This window comes from Pleurodeles waltl, chromosome 1_2 (genome assembly GCF_031143425.1).
Source record: "Pleurodeles waltl isolate 20211129_DDA chromosome 1_2, aPleWal1.hap1.20221129, whole genome shotgun sequence".
NCBI classification, from domain to species: Eukaryota; Metazoa; Chordata; class Amphibia; order Caudata; family Salamandridae; genus Pleurodeles; species Pleurodeles waltl.
Genome location: NC_090437.1, coordinates 572,075,199 through 572,091,529, shown reverse-complemented (window position 1 = coordinate 572,091,529; position 16,331 = coordinate 572,075,199). Strand labels below are relative to the sequence as shown.

The 16,331-nt window shown below is 43.9% G+C and overlaps 1 protein-coding gene across 4 annotated transcripts in view; it reads left to right on the top strand.

The window, feature by feature from the left end:
• The window catches only part of JADE1 (jade family PHD finger 1), a 169,554-nt gene that overhangs the window by 111,952 nt on the left and 41,271 nt on the right, over positions 1–16,331 (top strand). For 3 of the 4 annotated variants that reach the window (XM_069242204.1, XM_069242196.1, XM_069242208.1), the window contains exons 7-8: positions 3,640–3,807; positions 14,268–14,384. In XM_069242204.1, coding sequence (XP_069098305.1) covers positions 3,640–3,807; positions 14,268–14,384 — 285 coding nt within the window. The remainder of the gene's footprint in view (positions 1–3,639; positions 3,808–14,267; positions 14,385–16,331) is intronic. The other variant, XM_069242212.1, reaches the window with a different exon arrangement.

Sequence of the window (16,331 nt, the reverse complement as noted above, 5' to 3'; positions counted from 1 at the left end):
CTTTAATTTCATCACATTTATCATTGATAGAGATAATCAGTTGAGTGTTATCTGCATACACAATAACCTCAAGCCCTCTTTTTTCACAATGTTAACCAATGGTGCCAAATAGATATTAAATAATGTGGAGATTAAGGAAGAGCCTTAGGGAACTCAACAGTGCAGTTCTTTTGGGCTTGATTTAAAAGGTTGAAGCTATACAGATTGTGATTTGTAACTTAAAAAAGACTAGAACCAATGCAAAGTGGCTGAATGTAGACCAATTTTCAAGCAGCTTTCAGAGTAAATGATAGTGAGAGATAGTAACGAAGGCTGCAGATAGGTGTAATAAAAGTTGTACTGCTGATTTCCCTTGGTCTACTAATGATCTAATACTATCAATCACTGCAATAAAGGTAGTTTTGATGCTATTCTTTGCCCTGAATCCTGTTGGGGCTGAATCCAGGATATTGTTGATTTCCAAATTGTGAGTTAATTGGGCATTAACTAATCGTTCTAATACCCTAGCCAAACAAGGTATCAGTGAAATGGACCAATAATTGGAGAGGGTGGAAACTTCCACTCCTTCCTTCTTTGCTAATGGCACAAATAAAGCCTGTTTCTAACATGTATAAAACTTTGCCTCCTTTGATGATTTATTTAGAAGTGTAACTTGAGGTGTGATTACAGGGTTTAAATGAGAATAGACCAAGTGGGGAAAAGGGTCCAAGACTGACCCAGGCCTGACAGATCCCGTCGTCCTTTCCACTATTTTAACTGTTAGGTCCATAAACATTCCCCAGTTGAAAGCATTCTGGATGTATAACACCAAATGTTAAATAGATGGACATAATTTTATCATAAGATTTGAGATTTTGACTTAACACAGTAGTTTGAGCTAACTCCTTGACAATTTTAAGCAGCTCTTTGGATGAATTGCTACTTTTATCCAGTCCTTGGGCAAAATATTGTTGCTTAGCCTTTTTTTAGATGTTTATAGTAAGTATTCAGTGCATTTTTATAAATCATTCTATCCTCTGAATTTTTTGTGCATCGTCACTTATGCTTAAGTATTTTGCAGTCCCTTTTTTGTTTCCTTATTTCCTCTGTATACCACTTTCCATTTGGATTTCTATTAAAGGGAGTCCTTGCAGAGGTGCAAATGTCTTAAGCCACAGACATAGCGTTTCCCCATTTTTCTGACTGCTTGGTCCACAGACTAATCTTCATTCATTATTGGTGGGTAGAAGTTGCTGATGAATGAGCCAGGGCCCATTTTCTTCTGTGAACACCTGGTAGTGACAGTGACTTTAGAGATTTCTGTCCCATTATCAGATGTAAATGATAATTGTACCAAAAAGCGGTCATACGACAGTATGGGCTCTACCGTTTAAATTGATATTGAATTCAGATTAGAGAAAAGTAAATCCAACATATGTCATGCCTTATGAGTTGGACCCAAAATCCTCTGTTTAAGCTGAAGGGCCTTCATCTTGTTGTCCAATAATCTACTCTAACTTTCAGCATGATCCTCACAATTCAGGGTAAATCCCCTACTAATTGTAAATGTTGAGATTGTAGTACCAAGGGGGACAACACATCACCCAATTTAGCTATGAATGCAGAGTTGTATCCGGGGGGCCTGTAGAGGACAGTACCGTTGAGTACTGTCTTGTTAATTGTTGAGATGCAAAATGTTAGCATTTCCCAGTCAGTCTCACTCTGCATGTTGTTGTTTATGAGTGATACACTATTAATGTATCCCAGACCTCTAGGTAGTGTTTTGGAATCGATCTGGAGTTGAAATATACTTTTAACCTGGACTTGCCATTTACTAATGCTTACCTATGCAGTAATCTTTCCGCACTCACATCCCTCCATTTCTCAATATCGTTTTGGGGCAAGCTATACCACCTGCAATTTAAACATGAAAAAGGACCAAAAACCAGCAGCCAGCCACATTATTATTATTTTTAAAAGGCTTAATCAGAAGCAATTGCTTGTGTGTAGATGGGGTGATTCATTGCACCGCTAGAAAAACGGGCAGAAGTTCTGACCACATGCAATGAACTGGCGAGACAGGCTTGCCTTTGGTGTGCCTGTGGTATTCCCGCTGTGACCGGGCACGCCATATCAGCATTTCAAAAGCCCATTAGTGCCGTAAAACTAGAGCGCACACGCTCTCTTTCCCCCAAAGATGGTGGTTCCAAAATCAGTCAGTCAGGAGGATCATGGTATACCTCACCACTGATACTTGATGTGCAAAATGTGCCATAAATGCCTCTATATTGTCCCCACAATATCGCCCCATTTCATTTCCTGGCGCACCCATGTCGGCAGGATTACAATACTCTATCCACAATTGGGTGGGGGAGGAGTGAGTTTAACCATTTAGTAGACTTACTGAGCAAAAGATGATTCCATAGCATCCTGAAGCCAATTGTATTTTCTGTTGGAGAGAAATTGTAAACATCCTCCAAAAATCTGCTCATGCTAACCACTTTGTGGCATCCATTACCGCACGTCACCTGAACACACCGCTGACTTCTGTGTGGGGTGGTCTCACATATCCTGCCCCATGAAGCGTAACCACATTTGATGGCCGGTCCTGGATCTAGAAATGAGGTGTGTGTCAGCAGTGTGAAGGTGTATGCCATCATGATCCACAGGCAGCAGGAAACCCTAAGAGGAGACAGTTGGATCCATTGATCTTGTTTGAAAATCTAGCACTTAGTATGCTAACTCTGTAAAATGTGTCTGTTTACCACAGCTGATGTTACCACTTTTTTATTTTCTTTCAGTCTCATTGTTTTAACTGCCTCTTTAACTTTTTTCAAATGTTTATCGAATTCTTGTACATATAACATCTCTTATAAATCTAAAAACCCTGAACAGGGAGAAGTCAAACATACACTTCTAACGTTCAGATATGAAAAAATACCCAGCAAGATATAGCCAAGCCTTCCTCCCCCAGTACACTGGTACTGTCCAACCTGGGAAAGCAAGGACGCCAAACAATTTAAACTGTCTGTTAATACAATTCCTGGTGTTTTTTTAAGTATCTTAGTTTCTAACCCCTACCAGCTCCTACAGTAAGCCTTGACAGCTCAATTTTGCTACTGAGGAGTGTTGATTAACTTCTGGATCCGATACTGTACTTTCTCTTCAGACCATCATTTAAAAAAACATTTAATTATAACTTGAAGTGTGACTAACCAAATTGTCCGATATTGATGTTAAAAAAATATTCCCAGTTTGTGCCAGGCTCCGCAGATGTTGCAGTCTAAATATGGACACACCACAATCAAAATCACTGTTTTTTTGTAGATGCTGCTTTCAGTGGTACCAAAGAACTGGGCAGTTTGACTGTCTAGTTTTTAGGGCTAGCAATCTTTCAATATTTACATTGAAATGTATTCACATCCCCCATGTAAAGAAGAAGGCAGCACTCTTGTCTAAAGGTCAGAGGTTGGAGAATGACTTTGCAACATGCTCGTAATGCCCTGGATCATACCTTGTGTTTTAATTCATATATTCAATATCTTGATTTTAAATAGTTTAGAATGTTGCAAAATAAAGCTGTGCTTTTGGAGTAGTTTATCCCACCTCTACTATTTTCTGTCAAACTCATAATTTATTCCATTTTGAATACAAATACAGGCCTGTTATGGAATCCTAAAAGTCCCAGAAGGTAGCTGGCTATGCCGAACCTGCGCCCTGGGTGTTAAGCCAAAGTGCCTGTTGTGTCCGAAAAAAGGTGGAGCAATGAAGCCAACGCGTAGTGGAACAAAATGGGTCCATGTTAGCTGTGCTCTTTGGATACCAGAGGTAAGTAATAACTTCCTTTAAGAAGATAGCTATATATAGTTTATGCTGTGCTGTGTTACATCTGAATTACATGGTGATGAGGCTGCTGAGATTGCCTTTATCAATTTAGTCTTTTGTCACTAAATGTGGGCTTTATGTGAAGCCACTCTGGGTCAGGTACAATTTTTAATACCTATTTCACTGTCACAAATTATCTTTATCCCAATACATTTTCAAACATTTTGCATATTGTTTGTGTTAGAAATGATATTGCTGGTTGGCTAGGGTATGTACCTAAGCCAGGCTGAATCCACCCACTCTTGTCAGGGCAAGGGAGTTAAACATCCCAGATAACCCCTGCTTCACCCCCTTGATAGATTATCAGGAGCAGTCAGACCTATCCCAGAGGCAATGTGTAAAGCGTTTGCACAACACACGTGACGCACTATCCCCACCACAAAGGAAACACAACACCAGGTTATATAAAAAATAAACTGTATTGTACACAACATAATTAGAAAAACACAAAATGTCAGTAATACCCTGCTACTCAAGCAGTTGTCAGAACGTTACACAAGACTCTGCAGAAACCAGCAGTAGTCACACATAATGCACAGGTTACTCATTATTCTGCAACACAAGCAGTTGTCAGGAATCACATTACTAAAGAAAAGCACTTGTCATAAAAATATAATAAATGCCCATACCAGGAACATTATAAAGCATGTGGCAAGTCATAACATATTAGCATAGAATGCCCATAAAAGGGACATAAGCACATACATGTCACATCATATAGAAAACAGGTTAGCACACCAGTCCATAATGCCTATACCAGGAACATTTGAAAAGGGTCGTTCCATAAAAGAGTACCTGTTTTTAATGATGACAAGGCACTTCTAGTGCCGTGAAGTACAACAGGGGGGCCCCCAGCGCTCCTCTGTGCAGAACGGGGGCCTTGCGGTGATTTTGGGGGGGAGGAGGGTGGCACACATCCCCTCTGATTTTTATGTCAGGGCCCCTCCTGGGGCCCGTGCTCACTGGGGCTTCCCCCGTGCCACAACTGGCCCTTCAGGAGGGGGGTTTGGGTGTGGGGTGGGGTGAGGCAAAGCCACAACAAACAAGCAGGGGCCAAAGAGGGGACCTGGCATTGCAGGGGGCCTTCGGCGAGGCTTCCGCCCTGCCTGCGATCTCCAAAAAAACAATCAGGGCTCTGGTGTGGCAGGAAACCACCGATGATGCTTCCTCTCCTGCCTGTCCTCCAACGAGGAGGGAAGCCTGCCCGGGCTGCAACAATGATCGGCCTTAAGTGAGGGCCTTTTGGTGCCTCGGGGGGGGTGCTCCTCAGAGTGCGCTTTGCGCCGGGGCTCTCGCTCCAGTTATCCAACCTTCGTGCCCCGGGGGCACCGAACAGAACAAGTTCCAATGAGGGGGAGAGGGTGTTTAAACCAGTTACGACTGGTTCTGGGAGTGTTCCCTCTCTCCTCTAACACAGGGTCCAAACATCAGTTGGGGGTAAACAGCCCTTTTGTATGAGGCCAGGGCACAGCCTTTACAGAAGCATGTGTGCCCCGCCTCCCCCTTCTCTCAGCTTAGGAAGACCATTCAAAATGTAGATGCCCCTCTGTGACACCTCCACCCCCCCTGTGTACAGGCTGTCTGAGAAGTATGCACCAAGCCCAACTGTAACTCTGCCCAGATGTGGATTGGAGTCAAGCTGCAAAACACAGAGAAATGCTCACTTTCTACAAGTGGCATTTCTGTAATAGTAATAAAAAATCCACTTACACCAGTAAGCAGCATTTCTCACTACCATTCTAACCATACCAAACATGCCTCGCTACCCCTCATAAATCAGACAATACCCCCTAGACATAAGGCAGGGCATTTCCTATGTAATCCTATGAGACGGCAGTACTCACAGCAGTGAGAAACCAAATAGGCTGTTTGTCACTAGCAGGTCATGCCACGCTACTAGGCACATGTCCTGCGTTCTACATACATAGCACCCTGCCTATAGGGCTAGCTAGGGCCTACCCTAGGGGTGACTTACATGTAATAACAGGGGAGTTCTGGGCCAGGCAAGTAGATTTAGATGCCTGGTCCCTGTGGCAGCAAACTGCGCATGCAAGTCCTACGTTAGCAGGCCTGAGACAGGTTTGAAAGGCTTCTTCAGTGGGTGCCGCAAGCAGTGCTGCAGGACCACCAGTAGCATTTAATTTACAGGCCATGGGTAGTATAGAGATACCACTGTACAAGGGACTTACAGGTAAATTAAATGTGCCAACCAGGTATAAGCCAATCACACCAAGTTTACAAGGGAGAGCACATGCACTTTAGCACTGATTAGCCTAGAGTTATAACACCTGCCGAAAAGGGTCAGAAAAATTAGGAGGAGAAGGCCAAAAGTTAGGGGAATGACCATGTGGAAAGGGTCAGGTCCAACAATTTGCCACAGTGTGCTTGAGATCTACTTTCTCTTTTTCAGGTTTAATCATCTTCAAGTGCTTTGATTTGATCATAGAACTTTTGTATTATTTCTTTTTATTAGTAGTCTTTTTGTTTGGCTGTAGCAACCATGCTAACAGGAGCCAGCTTCATAAATCTAGTGTGTTCAAAAAATGTTTTTTTTATCCAATATTTTGTAAATGTCTGTACATTTCAACAATTTTATAATAGAAATTTCAGAGGGGCTATAAGACACAGCATTTCTTTTGTGCATGCCTCACCAGATGAACAAAGGACCTGCAGCATTCACAGCAGTATAGAAGTACCACAAGGACAATACTAGAGCTAAGGAACATTATCAGTGTACGTAAAAATCAGAAGGTGGATCTTTGGGACCTTGTGGAGAGTGAGCCGAGTTGGGGATTTTGTGGTGTCCTCTAGCATAGTTGAATGTATAGGAGCAAAGCCAAAGAAAAATTAAGATCTTTGTGAAAAGCATCCACTTTCTCACTTCTTTTTGAGGTGAGATGAGGTCTGTCTACAGGCTGCCTCTTTGAAGTTGAGGGCTTTGAAATTGATAAACCCAATCTTAGAGGCAATCAGTTCCACAAGCAGAAGCCAGAACAGGACCATGAGGATTGGAAATGAGCTTTTGTTGGCGCCTTTCCTTGGTATCCATGATCATTTTGAACCATTCAAAGAACTAATAACACTATGTTCGATGGCATCTGTCGCTGTAGATACACATGGTATGCATGAGCTCGCCATCTGGTGTTGGGTCGGAGTGTTACAAGTTGTTTTTCTTCGAAGAAGTGTTTTCGAGTCACGGGACCGAGTGACTCCACCTTCTGTGCTCATTGCGCATGGGCGTCGACTCCATCTTCGATTGTTTTCTTTCCGCCATCGGGTTCGGACGTGTTCATGTCGCTCCGAGTTTCGGAACGGAAAGATAGCTGAAGACGGAAGATTTTCGACGGTATCGTTGCGATCCGGTTAGAGATAGACACATACGACGACGCGTTGAACATCGAAGCGCTTCGGTGCCCTTCGGGGTAGATTTCGGCACCCCGTCGGGGCCTAGTCGGCCCGACCGCGTGGAGGACAACGCCGATGGATCGGACCCCGTTTCGATTCTGCCCCGAATGCCACAACAAATATCCTTATACGGACCTGCACTCGGTCTGTAATCTGTGCCTGTCACCCGAGCACAGTGAAGAATCCTGCGAGGCCTGTCGGGCGTTCCGGTCCCGAAAAACTCTGCGCGACCGTCGAGCGAGAAGACTGCAGATGGCGTCCACGCCAAAAGAGCGTCGACAGTTCGAGACAGAAGAAGAACAGGAGGAATCCTTTTCCATCCAGGATTCAGACTCCGACGAGCTACACTCTACAAGAACTGTGAGTAAGACGTCGAGATCAAACCTTAAAAAAGGAAAGAAGGCCCAGGGGACGCCACTGCCAACCGGCCATGGCTCCACCCAAATTCTCGGTGACCAACAATCGGCACCGAAAAAGGCCCATTCAGTGTCGAGATCGTCCGACTTCGGTCGAGACACCGGCACGCAGCCTCCTCGGGACCGAGAGAGTGCTAAACAGAAGCATCGACACCGAGAGTTCGGTGTCGACACCGATCGACGCCGAGACAGTGGCGCCGAAGACCATAGAGGCCAAGAATTTTCGGCACAGAAAAAGAGGAAGGTTACCTCGGAGCCGAAAAAACAATCGACAGGGCTTTCGGAGCCGAAAAAAGCGACATCAGACCCTGTTTCTGGCTCCTATACCGAAGAGCATTCTATGTCTTCTCAACTGAAGAAACATAGATTTGAACAAGAACTGCAATCCACTGACGTGGATCACACGCAAAAGCGTATCTTTATTCAGCAGGGGACTGGGAAGATCAGTACCCTTCCACCTGTCAAACGAAAGAGAACGCTTCAGTTTACTCCTCAGCAAGAAACAACACAAAAGGTAACACCTCCTCCCTCGCCTCCACCTGTAACTCCGGCTTCGCCAACTTACACCCCGTCACATTCGCCAGCTCACACCGCCATGAGCCACGACGACCAAGATCAGGATGCGTGGGACTTGTACGACGCACCAGTGTCTGATAACAGCCCAGACACATACCCAACTAGGCCATCACCACCGGAAGACAGCACAGCCTACTCACAAGTGGTGGCTAGAGCAGCTCTATTCCATAATGTGGAACTACACTCAGAACAAGTAGAGGATGATTTTTTATTTAACACCCTCTCCTCAACCCACAGCTCCTACCAAAGCCTGCCGATGCTCCCAGGCATGCTACGCCATGCAAAGGACATTTTCAAGGAGCCAGTTAAAAGTAGGGCAGTGACGCCTAGGGTGGACAAAAAGTATAAGGCGCCTCCTACGGACCCTGTCTTCATCACCTCTCAGCTGCCACCAGACTCTGTGGTGGTAGGGGCTGCCAGAAAACGGGCAAACTCACACACTTCTGGGGATGCACCTCCCCCAGATAAAGAAAGTAGGAAGTTCGATGCAGCCGGGAAGAGGGTTGCTGTCCAAGCAGCAAACCAGTGGCGCATCGCAAATTCACAAGCGCTGCTAGCGCGATACGACAGAGCCCACTGGGATGAGATGCAGCATCTCATTGAACATCTCCCAAAAGATCTGCAAAAAAGAGCAAAACAGGTTGTTGAGGAGGGTCAAAACATTTCCAACAATCAAATACGCTCCTCCATGGATGCAGCAGACACGGCCGCAAGAACCATTAATACGTCGGTTACCATCCGTAGGCACGCATGGCTCAGAACGTCTGGATTCAAGCCAGAAATTCAGCAGGCAGTGCTTAACATGCCAGTAAACGAGAAACTTCTGTTCGGTCCGGAGGTCGACACAGCTATAGAAAAGCTCAAGAAGGACACTGACACTGCCAAGGCCATGGGCGCACTCTACTCCCCGCAGAGCAGAGGATCTTATAACACCTTCCGCAAAACACCTTTTAGAGGAGGGTTTCGGGGTCAGGCCACACAAGCTAGCACCTCACAGTCCGCACCGCCCACCTACCAGGGACAGTACAGGGGAGGTTTTCGGGGCCAGTATAGAGGGGGGCAATTTCCTAGGAATAGAGGAAGATTTCAAAGCCCCAAAAACACTACCAACAAGCAGTGACTCACACGTCACTCACCCCTCCCACACAACACCAGTGGGGGGGAGGATACATCAATATTACGAAGCATGGGACAAAATAACTACAGATACATGGGTCCTAGCAATTATCCAACATGGTTATTGCATAGAATTCATGCAATTCCCTCCAGACATACCACCAAAATCACAAAATTTATCAAAATACCATTCACAACTTCTAGAGATAGAAGTTCAAGCACTACTGCAAAAAAATGCAATAGAATTAGTACCAAGCACACAAATAAACACAGGAGTTTATTCACTGTACTTCTTGATACCAAAAAAGGACGAAACACTGAGACCAATTCTAGACCTCAGGGTAGTAAACACATTCATCAAATCAGACCACTTTCACATGGTCACACTACAAGAAGTGTTACCATTGCTCAGAAAACACGACTACATGACAACCCTAGACCTCAAGGACGCATATTTCCATATACCAATCCATCAATCACACAGGAAATATCTAAGGTTTGTATTCAAAGGAATACATTACCAATTCAAAGTATTGCCTTTTGGTTTAACAACCGCTCCAAGAGTATTCACAAAGTGCCTAGCAGTAGTCGCTGCACACATCAGAAGGCAGCAAATACATGTGTTCCCGTATCTAGACGACTGGCTAATCAAAACCAGTTCGCTCACACAATGCTCAAACCACACAAATCAAGTCATACAAACCCTCTACAATTTAGGGTTCACCGTCAACTTTGCAAAATCAAACATTCTGCCAAGCAAAGTACAGCAATATCTAGGAGCCATAATAGACACAACAAAAGGAGTAGCAACGCCAACTCCACAAAGGATCCACAATTTCAACAGGGTCATTCAACACATGTCTCCAAACCAAACAATACAAGCAAGAACAATACTACAGCTCCTAGGCATGATGTCCTCATGCATAGCCATTGTCCCAAACGCAAGACTGCACATGAGGCCCTTACAACAGTGCCTAGCCTCACAGTGGTCTCAAGCACAGGGTCACCTTCTAGATCTGGTGTTGCTAGACCGCCAAACTTACCTATCGCTTCTATGGTGGAACAGTATAAATTTGAACATAGGGCGGCCTTTCCAAGACCCAGTGCCACAGTACGTAATAACAACAGATGCTTCCATGACAGGGTGGGGAGCACATCTCAATCAACACAACATAAGAGGACAATGGAACATACATCAAACAAAACTGCATATAAATCATCTAGAATTATTAGCAGTTTTTCAAGCACTAAAAGCTTTCCAACCAATCATAACCCACAAATACATCCTTGTCAAAACAGACAACATGACAACGATGTATTATCTAAACAAACAAGGAGGAACACATTCAACGCAGTTAAGCTTGTTAGCTCAAAAAATATGGAAGTGGGCAATCCACCATCAAATTGGTCTAATAGCACAGTTTATTCCGGGGATCCAGAATCAGCTGGCAGACAATCTCTCTCGAGATCACCAGCAAGTCCACGAATGGGAAATCCACCCACAAATTCTGAACACCTACTTCACACTCTGGGGAACACCACAAATAGACTTATTTGCAACAAAAGAGAACGCAAAATGCCAAAACTTCGCGTCCAGATACCCACACAAGCAATCCCAAGGCAATGCCCTATGGATGAACTGGTCAGGAATATTTGCTTACGCTTTTCCTCCTCTCCCTCTCCTTCCTTACCTAGTAAACAAATTGAGTCAAAACAAACTCAAACTCATTTTAATAGCACCAACGTGGGCAAGACAACCCTGGTACACAACACTGCTAGATCTGTCTGTAGTACCACACATCAAACTGCCCAACAAACCAGATCTGTTAACGCAACACAAACAACAGATCAGACACCCGGACCCAGCATCGCTGAATCTAGCAATCTGGCTCCTGAAATCCTAGAATTCGGACACTTACAACTTAGCCAAGAGTGTATGGAAGTCATAAAGCAGGCCAGAAGGCCATCCACTAGACACTGCTACGCAAGTAAGTGGAAAAGATTTGTTTGGTACTGCCATCATAATCAGATACAACCACTAGAGGCAACTCCAAAACACATAGTAAATTACTTGCTCCATTTACAAAAAGCAAAGCTAGCCTTCTCTTCTATTAAAATACACCTTGCAGCAATATCTGCATACCTGCAAACTACATATTCAACTTCCTTGTATAGGATACCAGTTATCAAAGCATTCATAGAAGGGCTTAAAAGAATTATACCACCAAGAACACCACCTGTTCCTTCATGGAACCTAAACGTGGTTCTAACAAGACTCATGGGCCCACCCTTCGAACCCATGCACTCTTGCGGAATACAATTCCTCACCTGGAAAGTTGCCTTTCTCATCGCCATTACATCTCTAAGAAGAGTAAGTGAAATTCAAGCGTTCACAACACAAGAGCCTTTTATACAAATACATAAAAATAAGGTCGTCCTACGACCTAATCCAAAATTTTTACCAAAAGTTATTTCTCCATTCCATCTAAATCAAACGGTAGAATTACCAGTATTCTTCCCACAGCCAGATTCTGTGGCTGAAAGAGCACTACATACATTAGATGTCAAAAGAGCATTAATGTACTACATTGACAGAACGAAGAACATCAGAAAAACTAAACAGCTATTTATTGCATTCCAAAAACCTCATGCAGGTAACCCAATATCAAAACAAGGTATAGCCAGATGGATAGTTAAATGCATCCAAATCTGCTACCTTAAAGCAAAAAGACAACTGCCCATTACTCCCAGGGCACATTCAACAAGGAAAAAAGGTGCTTCAATGGCCTTTTTAGGAAACATCCCAATGCAAGAAATATGTAAGGCAGCCACTTGGTCTACGCCTCACACATTCACCAAACACTACTGTATAGATGTGCTATCCGCACAACAAGCTACAGTAGGTCAAGCTGTATTAAGAACTCTATTTCAGACAACTTCTACTCCTACAGGCTAAACCACCGCTTATGGGGAACTAACTGCTTACTAGTCTATGCATACCATGTGTATCTACAGCGACAGATGCCATCGAACTGAAAATGTCACTTACCCAGTGTACATCTGTTCGTGGCATCAGTCGCTGAGATTCACATGGACCCACCCACCTCCCCGGAAGCCTGTAGCAGTTCAGAAGTTACCTTCAATTTTGTACATTTGTATATATATTACTTAATCCTTTAATAGGTACATACTTACATTTTTCATTGCGCGGGCACTATTACTATAGTACAACTCCTACCTCACCCTCTGCGGGGAAAACAATCGAAGATGGAGTCGACGCCCATGCGCAATGAGCACAGAAGGTGGAGTCACTCGGTCCCGTGACTCGAAAACACTTCTTCGAAGAAAAACAACTTGTAACACTCCGACCCAACACCAGATGGCGAGCTCATGCATACCATGTGAATCTCAGCGACTGATGCCACGAACAGATGTACACTGGGTAAGTGACATTTTCATTCTGCTCTGCTCTGCTCAGCTTAAGGTCTTGTGCACTTTGTGGTTGCCCCAAGTGTAACTGGTAAAGCTGGTATAGATGAGGTTTTACATTACACTTCAGGCTCCCATCCTTTAACAGATGTGACTGTTTAGAGAGGTGATTAACCTCCAACATACAAGTGATGACACATAGGATCTGTCCCTTTCAGAGCGTGGGTATCATACTAGATTGCAACATGTTACTTACTCTCTGTCATGCGAGAGCTTACAGCACAAACAGATGTTCACTCCACCTGAGACATGACCACTACTTTTTGCTGGTATACCGCTTATGGACCTTTAAAAAAATAGCAACATGGTATTCATTCACGTTCACAAAGCTCTACTATCCAGGAATCAAGTCAAGATCTGAAGCATCTTTGAGATGTCTGGTTTGTGAGTTTGGTGGTTATAATTGTAAATCTATCAAATATCAAGTGCTAGAGAAGAAATAAAGTTACTTACATTTGCCTACTGTTGTCCAGCTTCAGTACATTTCATAGCTTTTCAAGCAAATCCTCTTCCTTTCCTGTTCCATATGACTTGTTGACATTTGCACTTTTGCTTTGAAAATCAGTAGTGGAAGCCTCAGAGGAATCTGGAGCTCAGTCTTGCTCATTCATTTCTAGAGTTCAAGCCACATACAGAGTTAGAGGCATTGCGCATATTGCATGGCAAAAGCAGTGATAAATGAATCTCTTTGAATTATGTTTTTTATGTTGAGGGCGTTTGGCTCGACGAATGGGAATAATTAAAGTATGTCAATATGACAGAAACAACAGCTGGAGAACTGAAATTAATAGGTACGTAACAACTTTGTTATTTACAAGGGTTTCTATGACACTGCCGGAAGGAGTCCATTTAAGGTAATAATCTGTGATTTCAACTGTGCTCTGAGAGAATGTGATTTGAGAAAGTGGTTATTTGCATTAGGGTAGAAAATGTGGCGTAACGGCAAGGGCTGCTGACTTTGGAGCTCGGGAGCCAGATTCGAGTTTCTGCATTGGCTGAACACCCTGCGATTCTGGCTAAATCCTGCTATTCTGGCCATATCACTTAATCTCCCCGTGTCTACCGAAAATGAATGTGTCCTTGTGGAAAATAACTGGTGCTCAGTACCTGCAGGAGAGTTTGCTCTGTACGAAAATTACTATTCAAAATAATTCACGTGGTCTGCTAAAAAAAAAAAAGTGTTTTGGTCTAAAGTTCCTAAGAATTGTTTAATCTGTGTTTTGGTATTCAAGTTCCTAAGAATGGTTTCATCTGAAGGGAAGGTTTAAGGAATTGTTCACACTCTAAAGGAGGAAATGATATAGTAGTAATATAGGGCATTGCAGTCGATTTTATTGTTAATTTTTAGGTTGAGGTTTAAGAACTAAAATATTTTGAGAATAATTCCTCCTTGTGTCTTAGGTGAGCATCGGCAGTCCAGAGAAGATGGAGCCTATAACAAAAGTGTCCCATATCCCCAGTAGCAGATGGGCTTTGGTGTGCAGTCTTTGCAGTGAGAAGACTGGGGCTTCCATACAGGTGATGTCTTATGATCATGTGACCATTGCTGCTGGTTTGCCTGATTTTGTTAAGCAGATGATGTTAGCTGTATTTTGAGAAAAATTAAATTTCTTCTCTTTTGATTACACTTTTACTTTGGTTAATTATGATAAACAAAAACTTAACGTCTTATTTAGCATAAAGCATCAAAACGTGACAGATATACTGTCATCATATAACACGTGATGTAGGCTACAATGCACTTCTAAAAGAGTGGACGGGACATCTTCTATGTTTGTGCTACAGTATTCCGTTCACCAAACCCTAAATAAGGCTGTTAGGCTGTACATAGAAAGCCTAGTACTTTAATGCAAGACTTGCATGTTCTTTGAATGTGATTACTTTTCATTCTGTGCATACCTCATTGTTGGAAATGACTATTTTGCAGGGTTACTCCAGACATTTCACCTCTGATCTATTTTTGACTGTGTGTTGCATTTCTTTGTACTCATTTTTGGACTCTGGGCACTTTACCACTGCTGACCAGTGCTAAAGTGCAAGTGCTCTCTATCTAAATTGTATTGGTGATTGGTTTCTCCATGATTGGCATATTTGATTTACTAGTGCGTCCCTAGTACAGTTCACCTGGTATGCCCAGGGCCTGTAAACCAAATGCTACTAATGGGCATATAGCACTGATTGTGACACCCACATGAGTAGCCCTCTGAACATGTCTCAAACCTGCCACTGCGGTGTCTGTGTGTGAAGTTTTAAACTGCCATTTCTACCTGGCATGTGCACCCGCTTACCAGGCCTAAATCTTCCCTTTGGGTACATGTAAGGCACCCCGGCGGCAAGCCCTAGGTAGCCCCATACGCAGGGTCCAGTGTATTCTAAAGGTAGGACATGTACTGATGTGTTTTACTTGTCCTGATCAGTGAAATACTGCTAGATTCTGTTTTCACTGTTGCAATGCCTATCACTCTCATAAGGTAACATGGGGACTGCCTTTAAATATCTTTTAAGTACAGTTTCCTATTGGGAGCAGATAGGGATGTGGAGCTTGGGGTCTCTGAACTCACAATTTAAAAATACACCTTTTGGTAAAGTTGGTTTTTAGATTGTCAGTTTAAAAATGCCACTTTTAGAAAGTTGGTATTTCCGTGCTTAAACATCTGTGCCTCTGCCTACTTGTGTATTCCACATCTGGGTCAGACTGACAGTTGAGCTGTTGTGAATTCCCTCAAGGCATTGACACAAAGGGAGCTGGGGTGTAGCCTGCATATCCTGATGAGTCTCCTGGGCTAGAGTGGGGAGGGACTTACACTTACACCTGAAAGGGCTGTGCCTGTCCCCATACAATGCAGTCTCCAACCCCCTGGTGTGTGTCTGGGGCCAGGCCTGGGCAAAACGGGATTTTGTGAACAGAGACTTTACTTTGAAGTTTGCCTTCTTCAAAGGCAGAAAGGGGTATAAGTATGGACCCAAAACCCCAGACTTTTATAACACTTCTAGATCAAGAGGAACCTCTGCCAAGGAGAAGAGCTGGAGGAGTACTGCCCTTTTGCTGTGTGTGCTTTGTTGGGTTGGCCTGCAGTTGCTTCTTCTGCCTTAAAGAGGGCAAAGGCTGTACTTTGCTGTGTATCATGCGTGGGCTTGGTGTAGAGCTTGCCTCCTGTTGGAAGTCTCAGGGACTCTGGGATATCAAAGACCTCAGTTTCATCTGCGTACAGTACTGGGAACTGTGTGTTTTGTGCTGCAACAGAAGAAAAACCACTGCAATGCCGCCAACAATGCCGCTAACTGCACCGTGACCTGACAACGCCACACGGAGCTGTGGTGCATGTCGCACAGCAACCCTGGTCTCATCGATGCTGCCACCTGGCACCATCACTGAGCCGCTGCTTGCACTGTGACCTGTGGGCCCCGTACTCCGCATCGCCTTGCTCACACCATAGCCTTGGCATCCCCGATGATGATGATGCT